This window comes from Polypterus senegalus, chromosome 15, assembly GCF_016835505.1.
Source record: "Polypterus senegalus isolate Bchr_013 chromosome 15, ASM1683550v1, whole genome shotgun sequence".
In the NCBI taxonomy this organism is placed as follows: domain Eukaryota; kingdom Metazoa; phylum Chordata; class Cladistia; order Polypteriformes; family Polypteridae; genus Polypterus; species Polypterus senegalus.
Window position 1 is genome coordinate 21,085,001 of NC_053168.1, and position 25,859 is coordinate 21,110,859.

The following is a 25,859-nucleotide window of genomic DNA, read 5'->3' on the forward strand; positions in this document are numbered from 1 at the left end:
AGATATATATATATATATATATATATATATATACTATATATATATATATATATATATATATATACTGTATATATATGCAGTTTACTAATTCATCCCCAGCACTCACTGTTCCAGCTCTTGATATTCGGACTGGCTTTCTTTTTAAATGTTGAGTTGGTTGTGCCATCATCTCTAAGGACAGATAACAATTCAGCCAAACAATGACTACCCAGATGTGAACTCAGTGGTGCCATCTACCAGAATGCTTTACATGTGCCCTTGTTGTTTGTGTAAGTTGAGTCTTTCTTAGTTACTTTTACTGATTAGTTCTGAAAAGGATCTACTGGTGTAGTTTGCATTTATGAAAGGAAAAAAAAGGCAACGATCTCACAGTAGTCTTCTGTAATCAATACATAATGAAAGAAGTTAAAGGTGATAAAAGTCTGGGAAATCAACATCACAATAAAAAGTTTGTAACATGCAGCATAAAGGAAGATTATGAAAAGCTGGCTTTAACATGTCACTTTGAAACAATAATCCCCTGAAAGATATTTGTGCAGCACTCCCGGAACGAAATGTCAGGCTGCTAATAAAGGTTTTATTTTTGTAGCCCACCTGGCTGACTCTTTGACTTGACAGTGCGTTGATCCCCAAGGCATGTTTGTGAAAGTTCAGCTTGCCATAGGCAGGGGTGGGCGTCAACATTTGGACAAATATAGACCGGCTAAGAAGACCACACCACGTGTTTTGTTTTTTTTTTAATATGTACAGTGTACTGTATATGAAGGTGATGGCCTGATTACTCAGCGAGTCGGGAGAGAAAAACATTTGGAAAATCAAAAACTGGTCATTAGGTGTGACGTGTGACAGGCCACATTAATGTCTGTGAAGCTTTAATTATTTTAAAATACGTAGACATGAAACAAATTCTATTTAAACCCTCTAGCACTTTTGGTCATTCTCTGATGTTTTGTTAAAAAGCTGGAGGCAATCATTCAGAGGCTGACTCAGGTATAGCCCACCTTTAAAGACCCTCAAGGCACGACACCAATGGTGAGCTCTCCGTTGGCAGGCTGTCAGCTGTGAGCAAAAGGCAGTATTGTCTCTTCAAAAGAAAGACACGCGTATTTAGAAATGACAAATGCAATTTCAGAAATCTTTTTATCTTTATCAGTGCCGGGTTGGTAACACCTCAGGTGATCACGTGAAGAGATGGAGAGTGACGTACAGTTAGAAGTTCAGTTTTATTGTACCAAAGGTTCCCACCATGAACAAAGATGTATGCATACTACAGTAACTCTACAGGACAGGCAGTGCTTTTAGTGAGGAGGACCAGGAGACTGAGATGTCGTCAAAACTCACACAAGATTCGGAGCCAATAAAAAGCAGATTGCTCATTTACTGAAACTGAAGTGCAACCCAGAAATCTTCGCCAAGACTCACTGCAAGAATGTCAAGAAACCAGAGAGGACTGAAACAAAGTCTTTTATGAACTGTCTGGAAATCCAGATAAGACGTGAGCATCACTGGCGACCTTTTAGGCCATCACGTCACTGACATCAGATGCCTGTGTGACTCCGCCCCCGGCAACTGGGATGTGTGCCATGGCAACAGGATCCCATAAATAGTGTTGTCCATATGCACAACAAAATGGCACCGCAAACTGCGCAACTGTTTTTCACAATCTTCAGTGAAATTCTTGTTGTCGATATTATGCAGATATTTGAAATCTCCATATTTGAAAACATCTCATTAAACAGACAATTGTTTTGAACTTAAAGAGCTAAGAGAAATTACCAAGCAAAGCCAAATTATAACAGTATGGACACTAACAGACGAGTTCTACGATAATGGATGCAGTGTGATCGATTCCCCATGGCTGAAGACCTTATTAGATAATAAGACATTTTATTTCTTGAGCACATTTCTTATGTCCAGAGTGCCCTTATTGAAGACACGCATTTCATATTTAGAATGTTGTGAAGTAGGCGGCACGGTGGCGCAGTGGGTGGCGCTGCTGCTTCGTAGTAAGGAGACCTGGGTTCGCGTGGGGTTTCCATGTTCGCCCCATGTCTGCGTGGGTTTCCTCCCACAGTCCAAAGACATTCAGGTTTGGTGCATTGGTGATCCTAAATTGTCCCTAGTGTGTGCTTGGTGTGTGTGTGTGTGTGTGTGTGACCTGCAGTGGGCTGGCGCCCTGCCCAGGGTTTGTTTCCTGCCTTGCACCCTGTGTTGGCTGGGATTGGCTCCAGCAGACCCCTGTAACCCTGCAGTTAGGATGTAGCAGGTTGGAAAATGGATGGATGGACGGATGTTGCAAAGATGTGTTCACGCTGTGTATGGTACAGTAAGGGAAATGTACTCGTTATTTTACATGTGCCAAACTGCTTCTGGTAGCTGGCTATATTCGACATACAGTAGATAACATCTGACTGTGCCCATCTCATTCTTTTGGGTATTTATTCTTTAAAATAGTAGGTGTCACTGAAAGCAAAAATGAAAACATTTTTGTAAAGAGTATAACAGGAAAGCTTCAAAGCAGTAATACCAATATCAAATGAATGCTCTTCTTGTACCTGAGAGTAGAACAAGTCATGTCAGCCATTTTCTAACCCACTTAATCCAGCTCAGGGTCACAGGCAGTGCTCGGGCCTGTCCCAGCTGGCTAAGGGCGCAAAGCAGGAACAAACCCTGGACAGGGTGTGCCAGTCCAATGCAGGGTAAACACACTCCACACACACAGAACGCACGCTAGGGCCAATTCACCTAACCTACATGTGTTTGGACAGTGAGAAGAAACTGGAGCATCTGGAAGAAACCCACACAGACATGGGGACAGCATGCCAACTCCATGCAGGAAGGGACCCGGGATGCCATTCCTGGTCTCCTTACTGCATGGTAACTGCGCTCCCACTGCGCCACGATGTCACCCAACAGTAAACCATGAATGACTTTAGGAATAAAATGGGAATTATGGGTTAGATGCTGCTTTGGGCAGTATGAAAGGTTTGCTATTAAATGGACTATCAGAGATTCATAACAACACTACTTAGCATAAAATGCCAATCTGTGTGTTGCACCTTATCTTATATATAAACGTCTACAGTATGTGTGGAAGTGTGTCTGTCTGTCTGTCTGGCCCGGAAGTGAGAGGTGGAGTCGGGCTTAGAGCTCCGCCTCCGAGGATGAACAAGCGAGGTCAGTACGTTGGCAAAACGAAACCTCCTAAGAAAGACAAAGTTGCGTAGCCGCTAATACAGAAGCAAGGCGAGCACATTGGCAAAATGGTATCCCTTTTACTTTTCCTCCCGCCGCTAATAACACAAGCGAGGCGAGCACATCGGAAAACAAATCCTCCGAAGAAAGACAAAGTCGCTTAGCCGGTATCCCTTTTACTTTTCGTCCCGCTGCTAATAAACACAAGCGAGGTGAGCACGTCGGCAAAACGAATCCTCCTAGAAGGGAGACGCACAGAGGAGTTCCTTTCAATTACCTGACATCTCTACGTTCATTTTTTTTTCTGATGATTTCAATAGTTCCTAGGACCCCGTGCTCTTTACAGCATGAGCTTACACGACTAGTTAATAATAATAATACATTTTATTGATGTAATACATTTTGTAAATGCATTTTTTTCCTAGATGTAAATTGGTCGTGTGTGTGTGTGTGTGCGTTCGTGAGGAGTGTACCAGTGATGGATGGGCTCCCAGTCCATAGGTGATTCCAGCCTTTGCACCCAGCACTGCCAAGATAGGCAACAGCTTCCTGTAACCCTAAACTGGACAACTAGAATAGAGAAGTGATGGATGGATGGACAAAGACTCCGAGTGGTTAGATTCATTCACTCATCCTTTTGTTGTCATATTCCAAAGAGCAGCTATGTACTTTGTCATATTTTATACCAGCCATCCCCTGCGGCTCTGCCCACGTAGTCGTGAAACGGGACGAACTTTAAAAATCAATAAACAAAACAGGTATCGCTAACTAAACGGATGCAAGGTACACAACAACATGTGGCCAAAGGTACAGCGATTCGAACGGAGGCTGGCACATGAGTGAGGAGGGCCCTGCCCGGCTCCCCACTCCTGACGTCACACCCCTCAGCCCGCAGCCTCTGTCTCAGATTAGCGAGAATAAATCGTTCCTGTAAGCGAACTCTGATACTAAGCGCAATGAGAGAAGTCGCAAAATCAACCAGAATGTTCAAGCAAATTATAGAAAAAAAACTCGATCTAAATCCGTTAAGTAGTTCTCTCATGAAAAGCGGAGAGACATACAGACAGACAGACGTTGGATTTTATATATATAGAGACTAGTCCTGTAACAGAATTTTTAAACGTTTGAGAGCTGATATCTTTTACCCTTCATATACCCTCGGCGTTCCTCCTACGTCTTCCTTCAGTATCCTCGTGTGTGTCAGCCTTTCTTGGCCGGCTCTTCCTCTCTTGGTTGTGTTCTAGTAAAACCTTCTTCTCGGGTTTATTCTGACACATGTTGCCTGCCTCCTGACCACTTTTTGACTATCCACCCATAGTAGATGGGCCCCTAAACCATTTGTATTCCTTTGAAATATGTCTGTGTTGGAGGGCGACTTTCAGCATTCCCCCTACTCCTTCCTTCAGTATCCTCGTGTGTGTCAACTTCTCTTGTCCAGCTCTTCCTCTCTTGGTTGTGTTCTGACCAATCAGATTGCTAGACACACAGTAGCATTTTATTATATAGCAGATACTGCATTTCCATAATGATGCCATACGACAGTTCCATGTATTTTCACACTCTGCTCCAACAGAGAGCGGGTGCCTATCCCTGCAAGACATGGCTCACAGTAGAAACAGCCACAAAAGTGACTGCAGTCCATCACGGGTGGCACTCTTATACACATCCATCCATCCATTTTCTAACCTGCTGAATCCGAATACGGGGTCACGGGGGTCTGCTGGAGCCAATCCCAGCCAACACAGGGCACAAGGCAGGAACCAATCCTGGGCAGGGTGCCAACCCACCACAGGAACTCTTATACACACCCACGCTCATTTACGTAGCTCATGGGTATTTAGAAGGTTAAGTTAAACCACCGTGCCTGGAGAGAAGTCACAGAAACACAGGGAGAGTGTCTGAACGCCACATCGATCGTGGGAGGGCCAGGAATTGAACCCATGTCATGGAAAGGACAATAGAGAACAGTAGCTTACTGCATGTACTGTAAGTGAATCAAGTGTGAATCTCGAACCTGGCGGTTTACGGCTGAGCCCCTCAGACGCTACGCCACACTGTCTACTGCACTGCATTTGCAGCTCTTTGATGCACACATGCAGGGCTTTTAGCAGTTAGATTATTTTCAACAAAAATTCTTCTCCATCTGAGTAATGAGGACCAACTCATCAGCGCCGACTTCTCCTCATAATTGAATTGAGTGGCACTAAAGCACATCCAGAAATAGACTGGCATCTGATTTCAAGAACATTTAGATGTATGTCTTTAATTATGAGCCAAGGGATTTGCATGCAATTTCTTTTTTTTTCCATTTTTATTAAAAGCAAACCAATAGACACTCGGCACCATCTTTACTTCTGTTGAGCGTATTGTAAGCTTTTGATCTATAAAGAAAAAAAGAGTGTAATTGAATATTAACTTTTAAAGAGGAAGGGGGGCACCATAACTATCAATGAACTCATTCAAACACACATAACGATTTTGAGTTTTCACCGAGCTCGCCTCGGACTAGCCAGCCTTTCAGTTTGTTTCCAGTCATGTCTGCTTATTGTGACTAAACGCAGCCTGCCACATGTTTGCTGGGTGTGGTCGCTGAAGACTGTGAAGCATCGTGCTTTAATGTCTTCCTCTTGGAACACAGCGAGTTACTCCACCGTAATTAATCAAGCGGCTTCCTTTTCTCTCAGCACTGTCTGCTATGGACGAGCAAGTATTTCAAGTTTTAAAGCATCTCGATTTGCCAGAAACTCCGAACAAGAACGTTTTTAAAGGAGTGTTTGGTTTAAGAAATGGGCCCGTGTTTGCATGTGCATGATATAAACATACAAAGTGCAGAACACAATCGGCACCGGGAAGGCGTCTTGTTGTGCACAAAGAAAGGAAAATGGCAAAGAGGCCACTTCATTTTTAGGATAATAATACAGTGGAACCTCGGTTTGCGAGCATAATTCGTTCTGGAAACGTGCTCGCAGTCCAAAGCACTCGTATATCAATGCGAATTTCCCCGTAAGAAATAATGGAAACTCAGATGATTCGTTCCACAACCCAAAACTATTCATATAAAAATGATTAATACAAAATATAAAGTAAAAATACATAAAACAAATTAACCTGCACTTTACCTTTAAAAAGAATCATGGCTGGTGTGAGGGAGTTTCTAAACTCTTGTGGGATTTCCCCCAACGGGATGACACGCGGAAGAACATCCTGAAGCAATCGCAGTCTCCCAGTGCTGTAGCAGAGACACACACGTGAGAAAGACACACACACACACGAGCACGAGAGAAAGACACACACACACGAGCACGAGAGAAAGACACACACACACACGAGCACGAGAGAAAGACACACACACACGAGCATGTGAGAAAGACACACACACACACACGTGAGAAAGACACACACACGCACGTGCAGAGTGAGACAGACACACACATAGCCGCGCACGCGAGAAGAACCATCAGCTCAGTTGTGATCACATGATGCTCAGCAGACAAAGCGTATCCATACTACTCGTATTGCAAGACATCGCTCGTTTATCAAGTCAAAATTTATTACAAATTTTAGCTCGTCTTGCAAAACACTCGTAAACCAAGTTACTCGCAAACTGAGGTTCCACTGAAGTTAATAAGAATACGCTGAACTGAGTATGTGATGGGAGGCTTTGTGACTCATGACACTCTTTTATTAGAAGACCATTTCTGTTCTCTTCCAGGTCATCACAGGGCACACTCTTAAGAAACATAAGAAGTTTGACCATACGGGAGGAAACCATTCAGTCCATACGTTGCTTGTTTGTTTAGCTAATTGCTAAGCTGGCCTAATATCTCATGCAGATTCTTCTTAAAAGGTTCTCAAGGTTTCTGCTCCACCTCCAGGCCTTGGTAGTTTGTTCCAGATTCCCACTTTGTGTAAAGAAGTACTTCCTGGCCTCAGTCCTCAATGAACATCTCCTTCATTTCCACTGGCACCCTCAAGTACGGGATTCACAGCTGAAAGAATCCCACTTGATCGACTTTATCGATGCCTTTGAGGATTTCAAATACCTGGATGAGGTCCCCATGCAGTCTCCTCTGCTCGAGACTAAGCAGGTTTAACTCTCGGTTTGTCTGTTAAGGACACGTCCTCAAGTCGTGGGATGCACCTGGTCGCTCTCCTCTGCACAGATTTAGGTGCGTCACTCAAGCACACACCATGTACTTAGTCATACTGGGCTGATTTAGAGTCTTCTGCACATCTTTAGAATGAGGTAGGCAGCCGTAGCTACTTTGGATTTGGATTAGCCACTGCTGGAGCCAATCCCAGCCAACACAGGGCACAGGGCACGCACAAACACACACACCCAAAACACACACTAGGTGCAATTTAGAATCACCAATGCACCTAACCTGCATGTCTTTGGACTGTGGGAGGAAACCCACGCAGACACGGGGAGACAACATGCAAACTCCACGCAGGGAGGACCCGGAAAGCGAACCAGGGTGTCCTAACTGAGAAGCAGCAGCGCTACCACTGTGCCACCGTGCCGCCCACAGTGAAATTCAAAAATATAAAAATGAATCTGCTTTCTAATAAGCAATCCACAACATAGAATAAGCAGGTATGTTCGCACAATGAAGTACACTGAACAAATAAAAAATATAAAGCATAAATTAATTATTTATTACAGGAAAAAACAATCTATAAACTGAAAAATATATAGTTCTACTTAGTTATATTAGAGGTATGTTGTGGCTCCTCTATTGCCTCCACACCCCAGTTGTCTTTAATGGGAAGCGTGAGTTGGTGTGGCATTCTGTGCCTGGGACCAGCAGCTTTTTTAATGGGGACTTTCTTTCATTAACCAAAAGCATATAAACTACTGCATGCAAAAGGAAAGTAAAAGAGCCATCCGGCCAGCCATGCCGGCCTGCACGTGGGCAAATTCTGCAGGGCTTTAGCACGTAGCAGGGGCACTGAAACGGGACCCAAGACTGGGAAATATTTCTACAAAATTTCCTAAGCGTCTTTGCAGTTAAGCTGTCTGCCTGATGGCTGGCAAGGTTTTGGTGGAAAAACAGAAACAGACCCCATCTGTTGTATAAATAGCCCAAGCCACAAATAGTTTTCCTTTCATTCTTTCTGTTTGATTGGAGTGCTGGCCCTGACAAAGAGGGTGAGGCGTTGTGATGTCTGCCAGTGGCGGTTGAGCCTCGCTAGGACCAGTTTTCCGTAATGTGGCGAGTAGGGCGTGTCCAGTCTGGTGCTGTCAAAGGCCTGACATGTGTAATTGGTAGTGTGCGCTCATTAAGCATTTCTTGACATTCGGGGACGCCGGTTAATCCACGCTGAAGTGTTTGCTAAGAGTTGTTCTTAAAGGTCTGCTCTCATAGCAGCTCTGTGGAATGAGTGCCAGCTGTAATTACAACGCGCAGTTTCATGAAGAGATGAGCCTCCACCAGCTAACCAGCATGCTTTGCCTCTGACCACACCCATTTTCCCAACTGTCATTTGCATTAATTTTTATTGTAAAACTCTCCGCACTGACAGATTCAACAACATGGTGGCTTGTAGAAACCTACTAAGTGACTTCAGAATGGTGTGGTGACCTGTGCTGGGTCCTTCCTGGCACTGATGGTGCAAAAGGAAACTTGCCAATTGTGTGCCACTCGAAAATTTAATATTGTTTCTTTGTATCAGTATACAACTGCTGGATTATGTGAATTTCCATCCATCCATCCATTTTCTAACCCGCTGAATCCGAATAGGGTCACGGGGGTCTGCTGGAGCCAATCCCAGCCAACACAGGGCACAAGGCAGGAACCAATCCTGGGCAGGGTGCCAACCCACTGCAGGACACACACAAACACACCCACACACCAAGCACACACTAGGGCCAATGTAGAATTGCCAATCCACCGAACCTGCATGTCTTTGGATTGTGGGAGGAAACTGGAGCGCCCGGAGGAAACCCACGCAGACACGGGGAGAACATGCAAACTCCACGCAGGGAGGACCTGGGAAGTGAACCCGGGTCTCCTAACTGCGAGGCAGCAGCGCTACCACTGCGCCACTGTGCCGCCCCTATGTGAATTTCCCCTTCGGATTAATAAAGTATCTATCTATCTATCTATCTATCTATCTATCTATCGATCTATCTATCTATCGATCTATCTATCTATCGATCTATCTATCTATCTACAGGCAATCTGTGGTTTATAAAGAAGAAATCACAGAATAATATTCAGTTACTTGTGTAGTTTATAATTTCAGTATAAGAGAAAGCAGGGTGAAATGACGGTTCTTTGCCTGATGAAGGAGCCTTAGCTTGCATTTGTAATCTATTTAGTTAGCCACTAAAAGGTGTCATTTCACCCAACATTCTCCTGTATCAATCTATGGCTAACACGGTATAACACTCTACTGCTATAATTTCAGTATAGAATAGTCAGCATAGGGGAACAGATGTTAGTGCTAAAGTTAGTCCTTAGGGGTAATTAAATCCATTTTTAGGCAAATGAAATGTTCAGTTGAGTGCAAGTGTGACATAATTTCTACAGCATTCTCAGTGTTCGAATATATAGCAAACATAAAATTAAAACTACAAAAGTGTGTATTATGCAGAACTTGATGTATGATATTCAAACCACCATCATCCAGCACAGGGTCATGGAGGACAAGAGCCTATTCCAGCAGCATCACGCAGGAACCAAGATTTGACAGGACACCAGTTCATTGTGGGCAACAGAGTGGTAGCACTGCAGCCTCGCAGTAAGGAGACCAGGGTTCATGACTTGGGTCCTCCCTACGTGGAGTTTGCATGTTCTCTCCACATCTGTGTGAGTTTCCTCCCCCTATCATGCAGATTAGGTGACTTAGCAATACAAAGCCATCTCAAGTGTGTGTGTTGGGTGTGTTTGTGCCCCATGATGCATTGTCCTGCCTTGCACCCTATGCAAGCCGGGATAGGCTCCAGCACAAAATCTGGATTAAGGAGGTTTAAAAATGACATGAAAACATCAATCCATTGCCGTACTTTGTTCATATCCACTTCAAATAATAACATCATTTGAATAAAAACAAAGAGCGACAACAGAAACAGTGGAACATCTCAACTGCACAATTCTCGACTCAAATTGAAAGTTTTAAAATAAAAGAGGCAAACTGAGAGAAGAGGGCAAAGGGAGAAGGGACAAATCATTGAGTCCTCTGGGACAAATCCAAAGTGTCTTGTAGCAACAGATTGTGAAATGGTTTCCTCCAGAGCAGTGCTTCTCAAACTCAGTCCTGGGGATCTCATACGGCTTGCAAGTGTTTTGGTCCAACGAAAATTTCCAAATTCACCAAATGTAGCTTTGTAATTTTTAACATTGGATCCAAATCATGGAAACTGGGAAATGATATATAAATAGATAGATAGATATGAAAGGCACTATATATTAGATAGATAAGGCACTATAAGATAGATAGATAGATAGATAGATATGAAAGGCACTATATATTAGATAGATAGATAGATAGATAGATAGATAGATAGATAGATAAGGCACTATAAGATAGTAAGATAGATAGATAGATAGATAGACAGATAGATAGATAGATAGATAGATATGAAAGGCACTATATATTAGATAGATAGATAAATAGATAAGGCACTATATAATTAATTGATTGATTGATAGATAGATACTTTATTAATCCCAAGGGGAATTTAACAAAAGCTAGGAGTCCAAGGTTTTGGTTGGCACAAACACCTGCAGCCACAGGGTGTCCCCAGGACGGCGTTTGAGCACCACTGCACTAAAGGAACATTTTAACAGTTCTTACTCCAGGAATGCGCTGGTGTCTGGAAGGTTGCCAGTTCAAATCCCGCTACTGCCAGAATGGATCCTACTCCTTTATCCCCTTGAGGAAGACCCTTGACCTAAAGATTGCTCCAGGGATTCTGTACAATGGCTGACCCTGCACTTTGACCTCTAAAGGTCATGTGAATAGACAATTTCCCCTCGGGGATTAATACAATATAACAAATAACAAAAAAAAAAATACATCAGTTGTGATGATGTGTGTGAGTGAGCATCGCAGAGAATGTCATAAGATGGGATATTGTAGAGGAGAGGCTTCAGAGCGACTGCTGATATTGTCCATATGGAGGAGCAGACAGGAACCTCCTAATAAACAGAGCACACCTTTAGTTTCAGAGTCAGCCCAGTTCTGCAAGGGAAAATCTAAATTAATGGACAAAGATAAAATTCGCCCATTAGCTCCTTTCTAGTGATGCCAGTCCATTGTTTAGTTTCATTGGGAAAATGTTATTGTTAAGCCTCATAATTTGTCAATCACCAAATCACATAGGGTAGCTTGTTAAATTCCTACTGTGGTCACTAGGAGGCGTTGGAGACCTGCAAACCCCAGACATAGCCAAACAACCACAAGGCAGTTCCGGGTGCAAATGGCTGCTTATTTTCACCCAAAGCGCTTGTAATTGTTTCTTTGACAGTAAACAATGCAGTCTCTCTTCTCCCTCCACTCCTTCCTGGCCAGCTTTGTTTTCCTGACTCTGACTCCCTGGGGAATGTGGCGGCTTCCCTTTTAAACCCAAAATGGTAGTACTTCTGTGGCAAAACAATCATCTCCAGGAATCACTTCTGGGCCAGGCAGAACTACCATAGGACAGGGGATTCACCTCCTGACAGCTCTCCATGCCGGCGCCCACGAAACCCAACTGGGCGGCCCCATGGAGCCACAATTCCCATGCTGCTCAGCAGGCATTCAAACAAAGGCTTGCCAAAAGGGATACCTGTCACCCAGTGTACTGGGGGGATAACATACACATGGGAGGCAGTGTCATACTGTTCCTCTTTTCTTCTGGCCTCCCAACCTGGAAAGGGAATGCTTACCATCCTGGACTGAGATGCTCTACCATTCAGGTTAGCCATCCTCTATGCTGGTGCTGGCTTCTTAGCCAGGTAAGAACTTTCCATTCATTGCTGTCAGGATGCCAATCCTAATGTACCATCTTCTACAGTGCTCCTGGCGGGTGTAAAATATGGCACAACAAAAAGATTAAGAGTTGAGGCACCACCTTGGTGACCCCGTGTAATTGGATTTGCAATAGCAAAGAAAATACGTAGTAAATGCAGAGTAGTCTTTTCAGACGAGAGTTCTGAATAGGAACTTAAACAAAATGTCCGAATTCTGGGTTATGAGTTCAAGTGACAGGAAGGGGAGGGTCCAAGCGGACAGACATGGAAGTGACATCAGCGATTGAGTGGCTGTCAGTTTTCTGTTCTGCAGAGGGAGGAAAAGAGAAGGCATTAGTAGGCACAGTGCCAACCATTGTTCCAGCGGGTAATTACCATCATCAAAGCCCTTAAACTCTCTCCCATTCACAGTGTGTGTCACTGGGACAGGGAATGGCATACCTCTCTTCACCCCTATCTGTTATACTGGCTGCCCGGATAGGTAAAGGAGTGAGGGTCCATCCCAGTTGGGATGCCAGTCTGTCCATGAGACTATAGAAATGTCTGTCTTCTTGTGAGGAGCAGACCCCCTGAACAAGAATACAGCCCGTGGGTTCAGTTCCCACCACTTGCATATCGTGTAACCCTGAGCACATCGGTCCATCTGCCTGTACTCCAGTTATGAAAACCACCCATATGAAGACATTATTGTCTGTTATACCTGCATTGTTATCACTCTTTAATTTAATAGTGTTCTTTATCAGTATGCTGCTGCTGGAGTAGTGAATTTCCCCTTGGGATTAATAAAGTATCTATCTATCTATCTATCTATCTATCTATCTATCTATCTATCTATCTATCTATCTATCTATCTATCTATCTATCTATCTATCTATCTATCTATCTATCTATCTATCTATCTATCTATCTATCTATCTATCTCTCTGAATTGACATCCAACTTGGCTAAGTATGAGTGAATGTGGGTGTGCATGTGGCAGGTTTGATCCCCAGCCTAGGGTTAATTCCGACCTTAAGCCCAGTGCTGCTGGGATAGGCACTCGATACCAACAGTTCTTGAACCGGATTAAAAATTAATTGGATGAATGGATACATTAAAGTTAAGACCGTCACCTGCCTGTACATTGCAGCAGGAGTCACAAGTCCTGCAGGCAAAGTGGGCCACGCTCACCATTTTTCTTGCCCAAATTGCTTTGTTTAAATGTAAAACATGTGACTTTCATGTCCAATCCTCTCTCACTGGAGATTCTTGAAAAGGTATAAGTAGGAGGACTTCTAAGCGTATGGCCAAGCTCTCATGTACAGTATGTTACATTTAAAACAATAAGCACATGAGCACCGCCCAACCTCGCCCTCAGTGGCAGTTACAGTAGACTCTTCCGGAGAGGATAGAAGAAAGAGAAAGTGGAGAGGTCCTCCATCACATAGTGCAGGCAACACAAACCAAACTGAGAACGAAGATCAGGACAGGTGACCAGGTGAAACAGACTCTGTGAACCAGGTAGGCAGCGGTAGCCAGAAAAGAAGATAGCAGAGAAAGAGCTAAAATACTGACGCTCTACCAACAATACACCTTAGGCTTTTACAAAAGCACAGTGCCCTCCTATGCACGTTGGTTTCCTGCCTTGCACATCTTGCCGGGGTTGACTCCTGCTCTCTACAACCCTAATCATCCATAAACATGTCAGGAAAAGAACAGGTGGATGGAAGATGCACAATGCTAGAGTGAAGAGGCCTATTAGACTCCCTCCCTCCCTCTTTGATCTTTCTAAGTCCTCCCAATGTTTGACTTCAGTGGAATTTGTGTCGCTAAGCAACAGATAGAGAAGGGGAGGCTCCAGGAAGAAGTGCATGTGAAGGAGGTGGCTGGGCCAGAGCGGAAACCCAAGCCAGGCAAAACAGCCATCCCACTTCATATATTACAGAGTCTGTCATGGCAGCAGGATGCCAGTCCAGTCAGTATAAGGCACACTTAAACATGTGCCCACTCTTGTTCATACTGGGCCTGTTTTAACTAACCATGTATGTCTTTGAGAAGTACAAGGAAACTATCTGACAGTCAGTACTGTAGTTTGTGAGGCTCTGATGAGGATGTGAGTAACACAAAGAATGGTCCTGTCTCACCTCACACTGCAAGTATAACTTCAGGTTATGCCACTTGCAGAATTTCTCAGATGATTCCGCACTTATTGGGTGTAATGATAAAGGTGGGGTAACACAGTCGATAGAAGTTATGTGGAGAGCTTTGAAACTATCTGCAACTCAACATCAGCAAAACCAAAGAACTGATTATTGATTTTCACTGTGCCACTCTGCACCCCTGTACTCTCACCCCCAACAGTCATATGAAAAGACAGTTCTCCTCGGGAATTAATACAGTGTGCCAAATACCAAAAAAATACCAAATAGTTTCTACATCCAGTCGTTATTCAGAGAGTCTATGTTTGGGGGGGATTGTTTGCACTTGGGAGTACTTAGGAGTCCAAATCAGCTACAGGTTGGACTGGTTTAGCCACACAGTGGAACTAGAGAAGAAAGGGCAGACCAGACTCCTTTTTTACTTAGGAGACTCCGTTACCTTAATGTGGAGTTCTATTACTCTTTGATAGTCAGTATGGAGTGATGGTCTGGAAACATCACTTCAAGAAAGACCCACAAAAATCAATAAGTCGATTAAGATTGCAGGCTCAATCATGTCATCATGTTAACATGCATTACAGGAAAATTAATGGAATGAATTATTAAGGATACGATTGAGCAACACATGGCAAGGACAGGAGTTATTCTGAACAGTCAGCATGGGTACAGAAGAGGGAGGTCGTGTTTTACTAACTTGCTGGAATTCTATGAGGAGGCAACAAAATGATACGATCAAAGTGGAGCAGATGATGTTATTTATCTGGACTTTCAAAAAACATTTGATAAGGTGCCACATGAGAGGTTGGGCATCAAATTAAAAGAAATGAAAGATCAGGGTGTGGTGTGTAGGTGAGAGCAGAATTGGCTCAGACACAGGAAGCAGAGGGTGACGGTGCGAGGAACCTCATCAGAATTGGCCGATGTTAAGAGTGGGGGGTCAGTGCTAGGGCCGCTGCTATTTTTAATATATAGAAATGATTTAGATAGGAATATAAGTAACAAGCTGGTTAAGTTTGCTGATGATACCAAGATAGGTGGATTAGCAGATAATTTGGAATCCATTATATCATTACAGAAGGACTTGGATAGCATACAGGCTTGGGCAGATTTGTGGCAGTTGAAATTTAATGTCAGTAAATGTAAAGTATTACACATAGGAAGTAAAAATATTAGGTTTGAATACACAATGGGTGGTCGGAAAATCAAAAGTACACCTTATGAGAAGGATTTAGGAGTCATAGTGGACTCTAAGCTATCAACTTCCAGACAGTGTTCAGAAGCCATTAAGAAGGCTAACAGAATGTCAGGTTATATAGCGCCTTGATGTGTGGAGTACAAGTCCAAGGAGGTTCTGCTCAATCTTTATAATGCACTGGTGAGGCCTCATCTGGTACTGTGTGAGTTTTGGTCTCCAGGCTACAAAAAGGACATAGCAGCACTAGAAAAGGTCCAGAGAAGAGCGACTAGGCTGATTCCAGGGCTACAGGGTTATGAGGAAAGATTAAAAGAGCTGAGCCTTTACAGTTTAAACAAAAGAAGATTAAGAGGTGACATGATTGAGGTGTTTAAAATTATGAAGGGAATCAGTACAGTGGATCGAGACGTGACTTTAAAATGAGTTCATCAAGAACACGGGGACACAGTTGGAAACTTGTTATGGGTAAATTTCACACAAACATTAGGAAGTTTTTCTTTACACAAAAAACGATAGACACTTGGAATAAGAGACCAAGTAGTGTGGTAAACAGTAAGACGGACTTTCAAAACTCGACTTGATGTTTTATTGGAGGAAACAAGTGGATAGGACTGGCGAGCTTTGTTGGGCTGAATGGCCTGTTCTCGTCTAGAGTGTTTGTTGGAATGTTCTAACGAGACGAACTCTCAGCCCACTGGAGGTTGCAGTGAAGGAGAGAATGTTGAAAAACCCAAAGACAAATCTGAATAATGCTGGACATCCTCTCTCTTATACAAAGATTTTGAGGACTTTTAGTCAACAAATCATTCAGCAAAAGTGTCTCAAGAAATGCTGTGGGGGCTCCTTAAATACTTATGCCAATATGTCTTTACAAAACCTCAGTGGGATTGCATTTTATCTTAGAATCACACTTTTTCTTCTATCTATCTATCTATCTATCTATCTATCTATCTATCTATCTATCTATCTATCTATCTATCTATCTATCTATCTATCTGTTATATAGTGCCTTTCATATCTATCTATCTATCTATCTATCTATCTATCTATCTATCTGTTATATAGTGCCATTCATATCTATCTATCTATCTATCTATCTATCTATCTATCTATCTATCTATCTATCTATCTATCTATCTATCTATCTATCTATCGAGTAGGTTAGGCTCCAGTAGGTGAAGACTCCCAGTTCAACATTTCACAGTCGTGGATGGCTGCTTGTCGAGCACCGATGTGGAGATACTGACGGGTGAAGCTCATGCTGCAGCTGTCAGTGGATTTTTATCTGTTAAACGGGAAGGGAGATTGCCTGGATTTCCATCCACCCACACATGCATTTTCTAAAGTTGCTTATTCAGTTCCGGTGCCTTTCTTAGCCACATTGGGTGCAAAGTGGGAACCAGATCTCAGTGCATATGACTTCTGAAGTGATTGTCTGTTGCACCCAGGACCTCCTCGTACTGCTGTAGCCCTGAATAAAGAGCTTACAGAGAGGACAGGGGTCTGCCCTGCACGGTTTTGCCACTTTGCTCAGTGCCTCTTCCTTTGAAGGCATAATGCATTGACACAAATTGCGTTGGGAATCTCGTCACAAACAGCAGCAGGAAGTTTCTCTTGGCAGCTGCAAGATTTTTTCCATGTGCCGGTAACATATTTCATATTCCCATGAAAGTATCGTTCATTTTTCTATTCTTCTAGAAGGGTTTTTTTTTTGTTCCTCTGTGCGTTAGGAAGAAAAAGAATAAAAAAAAAAAAAGAGTGTCACATCACTTCCTTGCTTTCCACACCCGGCAAGCACCTCAATGACTTAATTTTTAAATCCCGTCCTTCGAAGTCCTTCTTAATACTTCAAGTGAAAATTTTCAAGTGAATCTGCCACTTTAACAGTGGGTGGGTTTGTGGCTCTCTTCGTTAACAAGGGGGCACTTGATGACAGTCTGATTTCAACAAGATGACATTTGCCTGCAGAATCGGACTTTAATAAGCGGAAACAGACTTGGAGGACTTGAGAAAGGGAGAAGGCGTTGGGGCAGGATGAAGCTGTGCTGCTGCTGGTGTTGTTGCCAGACTGACGGTAGGTTCTGATGGGGCGTGATGTGATACGTTTGTAACGTGGGGTGGGTCGCCGGCCGCTGACAGGAAACGGGAGCCCCCAGTTATGGTCTGCAGTGATGCTTGTGTTCAGGTTACAAGAAGCCACAGACGTGATGTTGTGAGAGTTGTGGTCTGCAGTTGACTGTGTGTTACTCCGTTCTTCTTGTTTGCTTTGCCTAGAAATGTGAAGAATGTTCCGTGGATTTGTTTTATAGCTGAAATGCTCATAGGTTTTACTTTACAATTTTTCCAAGCAGACTGCCGTGGGCTTCAGAAGGGGCACGGATGGTGCACAGGCTGTTTAGTTATAGCTGTGGATGGCAAACAGGATGCAACATCCCAAAAGGTCATGGCAGCAGTGCCTCCTGATTCTTTTAATGTCATTTGGATCCCACTTTTAATCAGAAAAAAGATGTTTTTTGTTCAGTGAGAAAATGTCATTTGTTTAGCTGCAGTTCATGTACTGGCACTCCAGCCTGACTTGTGCTTATGCTCTTGAAACGTGCGTTTGCTCTGCATGGCTCTGAACTTTAATGAGCGGATCGGAAAATGAATAACTAAATCAATGTTTATCCATTTTATACATATGCCACGTTTTGAACCGTCTTTATCCATTAAAATGTCACAAGACACTAAGGGATCCACCCTGGAAACACTCACTCACACAAACACATTTAGTAATTAATAATAAAAGTGGACAGTTGAGAGAGAGGTCTGAGAATGAATTCAGATGCCCACAGGAACCCCAAACACAAAGTGGCACAATGTGCAAACTCTACACTGGCACCCCTGGAAATTGAACCCATACCTTTGGAGCTGTGAGACTAATCGCTGCACCACCGTGCCACTCCAGCACCTTTATCTTAGTCCGGGTCACCGAGGACCTGCATCCTAACACATTGAATAGAGTGTTCATTTCACATTTACTTATTTATTTGGCTGACGTCTTTTCACATTTGAGATACGGTTGGTTCCATTTCTTTTGTTTTTTTCCAGTTGGAGTGTCAGAAGTGGGATTTGAGCCCCCCAAACTCAGGGTTTGAAGTCCAAAGGATTACCCGCTATGCCACACCGTCAGGGCAGGGTAACTGGTCGCTCAAATGCAGATTTTATTTCTTCACACGGAAAATAACAAAGGCTTGAATCTTTAATATGGCGCAAAGCAGCGTACTCACACTACAGTAGATAGTAGCACTTTGGGGGCTGTTGATGTTGTGTGTTTAAAGTCAGACCGAGAAGCCGTCCTGGGCTAAAGGGGCAGATCTCATCACAACATGTCTTCTGCTCTAACGTTTTTAATCTCCTTATCTGATATGATGCCTTTCCACAGTCAACAGCACTACACTATAAGGCAATTGTCTGGACAGTACTGAAGGGGCATTGTAGGGGCTGAGCTGCCTGCCGGGCAAAGTCCACCACACTGCTTTTAAACTTACGAGAAAAAACTGCAGGATGTAAGAAATGTATTTTTCAAAGATGAATTTTTGTTTTGATCAACTTCATTTTAGCACGACCCGAAGCGTGTTCGAGCTTTTAAAAGCTGTGTGGACTAAAAGCCAGCAGACTAATAAATAACGCTCTGCTTTCTGCTTGTTTAGTAAATAAATCCTTGATTTTCATCCATCCAAAAATTACAAAAGCACTGATCATCCACATTAAAAACACCCACCCAATGCTGTGTTGGATCCCCTCGTGCTGCCAAAACAGCTCTGACCCGTTAAGGCATGGACGCCACAAGACATCGGAAGGTTTCCTGTGGTATCTGCACCAAGACATTAGTGGCACATCCTTAAAGTCCTGTAAGTTGCGAGGTGGGACCTCCATGGATCGGTCTTAGATGCTCGATTGTATTGAAATTTGGGGAATTTGGAGAGCAAGTCCACACCTTGAACTCTTTGTCATGTTTCTCAAACCATTCCTGAGCATTTCTGAAGTGTGGCAGGGCGCATTATCGTGCTGAAGGAGGCCACTATCGGGGAATACCTCTGACATGAAGAGGGGTACGTGGTCTGCAACAATCTTTAGGTAGATGTGTACCATGAATGCCAGGACCCAAGGTTTCCCAGAAGAACATTGCTCAGAGCACCACACTGCCTCCGTCAGCTTGCCTTCTTCCCATGCTGCCATCACTTCACCAACGACGCACGTGCACTTGGCCTTCCACATGATTTAAAAGAAAACAGGATTCATCAGACCAGCCACCTTCTTCCATTGCTCTGTGGTCCAGTTCTGATACTCATGTCCTCAATGTGTGAGTTTTCAATGGTGGACAGGGATCCGCATTGGGACTTTGGCCAGTCTGTGTCAACGCAGCAAACTGTAATGCGCTGTGTGTTCTGACACCTTTGTCTCATGGCTAACATTCTAGCCTTCGTTCAGCATGCGCATTCGTATGCCTTGGACGTCCAGGGCCCTGTCACTGGTTCAGTGGTTGTCATTCCTTGGGCCATTTTTCATAGGTATGAAGCAGTACATATCAGGAGCACCTCATAAGAGCTGCCATTTTAGAGAAGCTCTGACCCAGTCGTCTTGCCACCATAGTCTGGCCCTTGTCAAAGTCGCTCAGATCCTTGCGCTTGCCCATTTTTCCTGCTTCCAACACATCACCTTCAAGAACTAACTGTTCACTTGCTGCCTAATGTGTCCCACCCTTTAGTAGGTGCCATTGTACCGAGACAATCAATGAGATTCACTGCACCTGTCAGCGGTTTGAATGGTGGGGCAGATCAATGTAAATTCTTCAACAAGAACATAGGGAGACAGTTGAAAACGTGGTAAGTGCAGATTTCATACTGACGTTAGAAAGGTCCACAGACACATGGAATAAATTAAGGAGTAGTGTGGTGGAGGGTAGGACTTGAGGGACCACCAAAACTGAGCTTGATGGTGTTTTGGACAGTTTAGGTGGATAGGATTAGCAAGCTTTTTAGGCTCTTCACTAATCCATCATTCACCTCCTATTCCAGTTTGGGTCCACAGTAGGAATATGGAGAGGTTGGTTAGGGAATTTCTAATTACAGGGCACACATACCCACACTTGTTTTGAAGAGAACAGGCGGTGGACTCCAGTACTGTTAATCTGTCCTCACACGGCTCTTTAAATAATTCACTTGAAGGTCACCAAAGTACTACTTTTTACTACGTGGCTTTGTGGACCAAGCTGATTCATCTAACCTAAATATCTCTGGGATGTGGAATTGGTCACACAGAGTCATGGCTAACCAGGCAGCAGCAGGTACCCATCTCAGTAGAGGAGACTGCACTGGGACCTAATCCAGGTCTTCAAAATCCTCAAAGGCATTGATGAAACAGATCCAGTAGAATGTTTTCAGCATGAGAGTGAATCGTATACATGTGGACACCAGTGGAAATGAATTGGAATCGCATTTTGCTCTGAAGCCAGGAAGCCCGTCTTTACACAAAGACTCGAAACAGATTACCAAGACATGGAGTTGAAGCAGAAACCTTGACAACCGTTAAGGAGTATCTGGATGGATGAGACATGGGGACGGCTTACCTAACAGCTAAACAGACAAGCTTGATGGACTCAAAGGTCTCCTCTTGCTTGTCAGATTTCTTATGTTCTAAATATATTGTAGGAAGAAGACAAAAAGAGACAGATTGTAAAAATTGGGGACACCACAGGTGACAACCCCCTTGTAACTGATGGAAAAGGCAACAAAGTTAGTAGGACACACGGTTTGCGAAGCAACTTTTCAAACATGACTGTCTCCAGAGGGCAGTAGAGCTGGTTATGAGGCTGGGCAGGCGGTCAGGAACCAGAAGGGATGTCAGCATTCTTCCCCCATCATTCTTCCACTCTGTAGAGCGAGGAAGAGGAGAGGCGGTTAGATATTCGGTCGGTATAGAATTACCATCAGCTGAGCCCTGAAATTGTCCCACCAGCGCATGTGTGTGACAATAAATATATATATATATTGTTGAACATGAGTTCACATGTTGCGTGTTCTTGCATGGAGTTTGAACGGGTTTCTTCTGAGTGCTCTGTTTTCTGTGCAGTGGTGGGGTGAACTGGTGATACTAAATTGGCCTCCAAAGTGTGTGTGCGTTCATCCTGTGATGAAGTGGCACCCTGTCCAGGAATCGTTCCTGTCTTGCGCCTGCTCTTTACTGGGATAGGCTTTGGCTTCACCGTGACCTTGCTCGGGGTTAAAGATAATTGGATGGATAGACGGATTTTGAAGACTCATTGGACTTAAAGTCCCCCGCATTCTTCCCGGATAGACCTCAGCACATGAATGAAGGAATGTTTTAATTCTAGCAGAGACTCTGATGTCATTCAAGGATTAGGAGTTTCTTATCTTCTCAGGTCTGCTGCTGTTCACCAGAATGATCTTTTTTTAACCCCAGTACACCCCTAACCGGTTATGTAATCCCTCAAAATGAGCAAACCCCCCGCCCCCAACCCCCTTAGCTGAACAACACTAATCGCTTTCACTGCAGACGCCAGACAAGTGTCATCAGCTTCTATCTCGGACAGCATGACTGCTGATATTTTTATCCACCTTAAACTTTCCTCCATCCCCCCCGAGTTCCCCCCGCCACCAGTGTACACACACAGGGGACCACGCTGACATATCCAAGCAGGAGGTAAGGGCTGTCAAAAACAAAAAAAGGAGCGATATCGCACAGCATACTAGAAACCACAACGTCTTCTCCCCTCTGTTCCCCTGTCCATTCTTCTCTCCTTCTGCTTTTAATTCTGCGCAGCTCCTCATGAAGATCATACCTGGTAGGTCAAAAATCAAAGAGAGCGATGTTGTGAGCGTGGGTGCATGTGAGCGTGCGAGTGTGCCTTGCCGTTTTTATTTTTGAAGAGCCAGAACGGACACTGTTGCTGTGCCGACCTTCAATTTCGAAACCAAATGCTGTTCCATTTTTAAATGTGTCTTCACTATGGCTGACTTGAATTATGTTTAATATATTTTTTTTTTAAGAGTCACTCCTGTGTGTCTGTCATCTTACCAGCTGTAACCGCCTGAGGTGGCAGGGTATGTGGCATTTAGCTCTCATTTATGAGCACGTCGCGTCGAGGTCGGAGGAAGGATTTTGATTGTGACTGGGCTGTTTACACAAACAGTCAGCCCTGGCACACCTGCTGAGCTGTGTGGCATCTGCTTGAAACCGACTTGACATATTTTAACTGGCTACTGGCAGCTTAGGTGTAGCTTTCTGCTTTTTTTTTTTTTAGGGATATACTGAGGGTGGTGCCAAGCTGTTGAATGGTAATCAGGATCAAGGGCAATGCCATGATGGCACAGAAAAGAGCTGCTAAAGATCTCAAAGCAAGAGAGAGCCACACTGGCAATGACAAAATAATTTTTTCATGTGTCGCTGGGATAGGAAGGGCCCATTTTAGAGGCCCCCTAGTGTACTGTATACCCTAGAGAAGCATTACACAGGGGTGCCAAATGTGTATCTGAGAAAGGGGCTCCTGCCAAGAAATTAAGAAGAAGGCATGCTAGGAGATGGCATGGAAGTCTAGCACTCTGCTCAAGAAGAGTGAGACTTACGAGAGAACATCAGGGGTGGCAGCTAGAGAGCACACAATTCCAGAAAGACAGTATATGAGAGTGCGCTCTGCTTTTAGTAGAGCAGGCATAAGAGCAGCTGCCATGAAGAAAAAGTCCTTTAAGGGCAACAGAAAGTGCAAGGACACCAGGGGTCACTAGAGGGAGTTCTGTCCTGATGTCCCTAGAGGGCCACCCTGACTCACAACTGAGTGAATAAATGTTCATTGAGTCGGGGACAGAGTTGTTGGCAAAGATGGAAAAAGACAGAGATGGGGAGAAAGGGAGCTGAGGAGGGTACCTGTGTGGTACTCTGTAGTCAGCAAGTGGATGAGCTGCCCCACCATACAGACAGACGACTCTAGGGGTGCTGAGGTGGGACCAGAGAGGCTGTAGAGCTCCGGTGACTTCTCTGTTTAGTCTGTACCGCACTCCTTGTAGATTATTGTCAGATTCATAAAGATGCTATTTAGTTTGGAATCCTGGGTTTGTGAGGCAGAGATCCACAAAGATTCTATCTATCTATCTATCTATCTATCTATCTATCTATCTATCTATCTATCTATCTATCTATCTATCTATCTTATATAGCCTTTCTATATCTATCTATCTATCTATCTATCTATCTATCTATCTATCTATCTATCTATCTATCTAATATATAGTGCCTTACATATCTATCTATCTATCTGTCTATCTACCTATCTATCTATCTTTTATATAGCGCCTTTCATATCTATCTGTCCATCCGTCTGTCTGTCTGTCGCCAGCACACAGATTGAGGTGACAAGGAAATTGCCTGTTTTCTTGTAACAGTATTTTTTAACATTATGAAGTAATAATAGAAAAAATGAGAGTTAAGTGTAAGTATGAACCTTAAGGCACTGATTGTGTATGTAATTCTTATTTATGGACTAACTTCCGCTATATTTTCATTTTCCCATAATCCTGTTTGTAACACCTGGCTGCTCAACCAGCATTGTAAGAATCAAAACAGCATTTTGAAGCCGCGTGTCACTGAGTGAATGATACTGACATTCAGTTTCTTGAATTTTAAATCTGTAATTTTCTCTGTATATAATATGGTTTTTTTTTAGTTTTATTTTTTTAATTTCTGGAATGTTATTAAGGTGTCAGTCTCAGATGCAAAGTCTCTTGAGTTTGCACCGGGTGTGCTTAGTTAAAGGCGTCTTTTAGCTTGCCAGACAGTCTGAAACAACCAAGTGATTTAGGGAACCGTGCAGGATATGCCAGAACAGGCAAGTTTCATTTCATATTATATTTTTTTATTTTGATTTTTTTTTTGCTTCTTGTGTGTGTGTTTTATAATTATTTTAAATGTAATCTATAATTATAAACTGTATCTTGCCTCAGGCAGCATTATTTAATGCACCAGCCCATCTATACCCACTCTGTATGGAGGCTATGAGGTGTGAGTGTTTTATAAAGCCCACTTATCTCTGAGCAGGGTCACAGGGGGAGGAAGACAATCCCAACGAGCATAGGGTGCAAGACAGTAACATCGCCTGGACAGGAGCCATTGAGGTGTGAACACACACACACACACACCAGGGCAAGTTCACCTGACCAGCATATGTTTAGATTGTAGGAGGAAACCCATGTAGACATGGAGAGAACATGCAGAGTCCATGCAGGGAGAACCTAGGACAGAGACCCTGTGAGACAGCAGCACCACCAGTGTTCCACCTATATATGATATTTGGGAACATCCACAAACGAACACAGACTTCTGGATTTTTATACAGCAAACCCATTCAGGGCAGAAGTGGAACCTGAGTCCCATGTCTTCTACTTGTAGCTGCTGAGCTTCAGAACTGCATACAGTAAAGGAGAGGTGATTAGTGAGAGCGCCCCCTCTCTGCTCAGGCTGGTATTGTCTTACTCTGAGCCCCGAAGATGTCCCACAGGCGTGCATACTTGGCACTTATATATATTACATGGATTAAAGAGGCAAGATAATGTAAAGTGCTGGGGTCTTAGTGAGAACCCCATTTAATAGAGACAATGCTAGGCTTAAAAATAAAGAAGGCAGAATCAAAAGATGAATATCAAACATTCATTGAAGGTTAATGATCGTAAGTTTGACGCTTCTGTGTTATTTCTTTTATAGCAGAGCAAAGTGCCAGGAGTTTCTTGGCAAAGAAAAAGGGACATCAGTTGTGTGTCACTCTCGGTCTGGAGAGGTTACTAGCTGCGTGTCACCCTCAACTGCCCCCCAGTGTGCCAAGCCTAATCTAACACTTGAACCAGTAGCGCAAATGCATGACTATGTACAGACACAAACAGTATATACCAAATATACACGCATGCTTTATATATGGACATGCAGTATTGTATACTTACACGTGCATATACAGCTGCACAAAGCTGTTTGAGATTTACAGTATGTAGTGTTTAGTTTGTGGTCGATCTGGTTAGTAATAAATGCACTCATTTGACATGCTGGCTTGATCTTGTATCCCATGTTGCCTCTAGAACGATGACTCAGGTATTTCAACTTGGAGCTCACACTGTTAACCTTGAAATGAAGGTGAAATGGCTGAATGGAGGATTTCAACAGTTCATTCAAGTGCCAAGAGGGAGGCCGATCAATGTGTGGTTGGGAGGACCAACAGAGGGATATTCTGCCTGGCCTGTTAGTTGGCGCCAGGCCGTTTTAGTAAGGGGACAGCAGAGTTTCATAATAGTCATGAGGGAGGACATGTGTAATCTTCCTCGTTTAAAG

General features: G+C 43.6%; 1 protein-coding gene across 8 annotated transcripts in view; it reads left to right on the forward strand.

Annotated features, from left to right (window-relative positions):
- Positions 1–25,859, forward strand: part of LOC120515930 (plectin-like) — a 618,214-nt gene that overhangs the window by 398,829 nt on the left and 193,526 nt on the right. The window contains exon 1 of one of the 8 annotated variants that reach the window (XM_039737316.1): positions 17,332–17,562. The exons of 5 other annotated variants lie outside the window; for them this stretch is intronic. In XM_039737316.1, the coding sequence (XP_039593250.1) occupies positions 17,523–17,562 (40 nt within the window). In that variant the 5' untranslated portion in view covers positions 17,332–17,522. Of the gene's footprint in view, positions 1–17,331; positions 17,563–22,271; positions 22,336–25,859 lie in introns of those variants that run through there. 2 more of the 8 variants (XM_039737317.1, XM_039737319.1) reach the window with 2 other exon arrangements.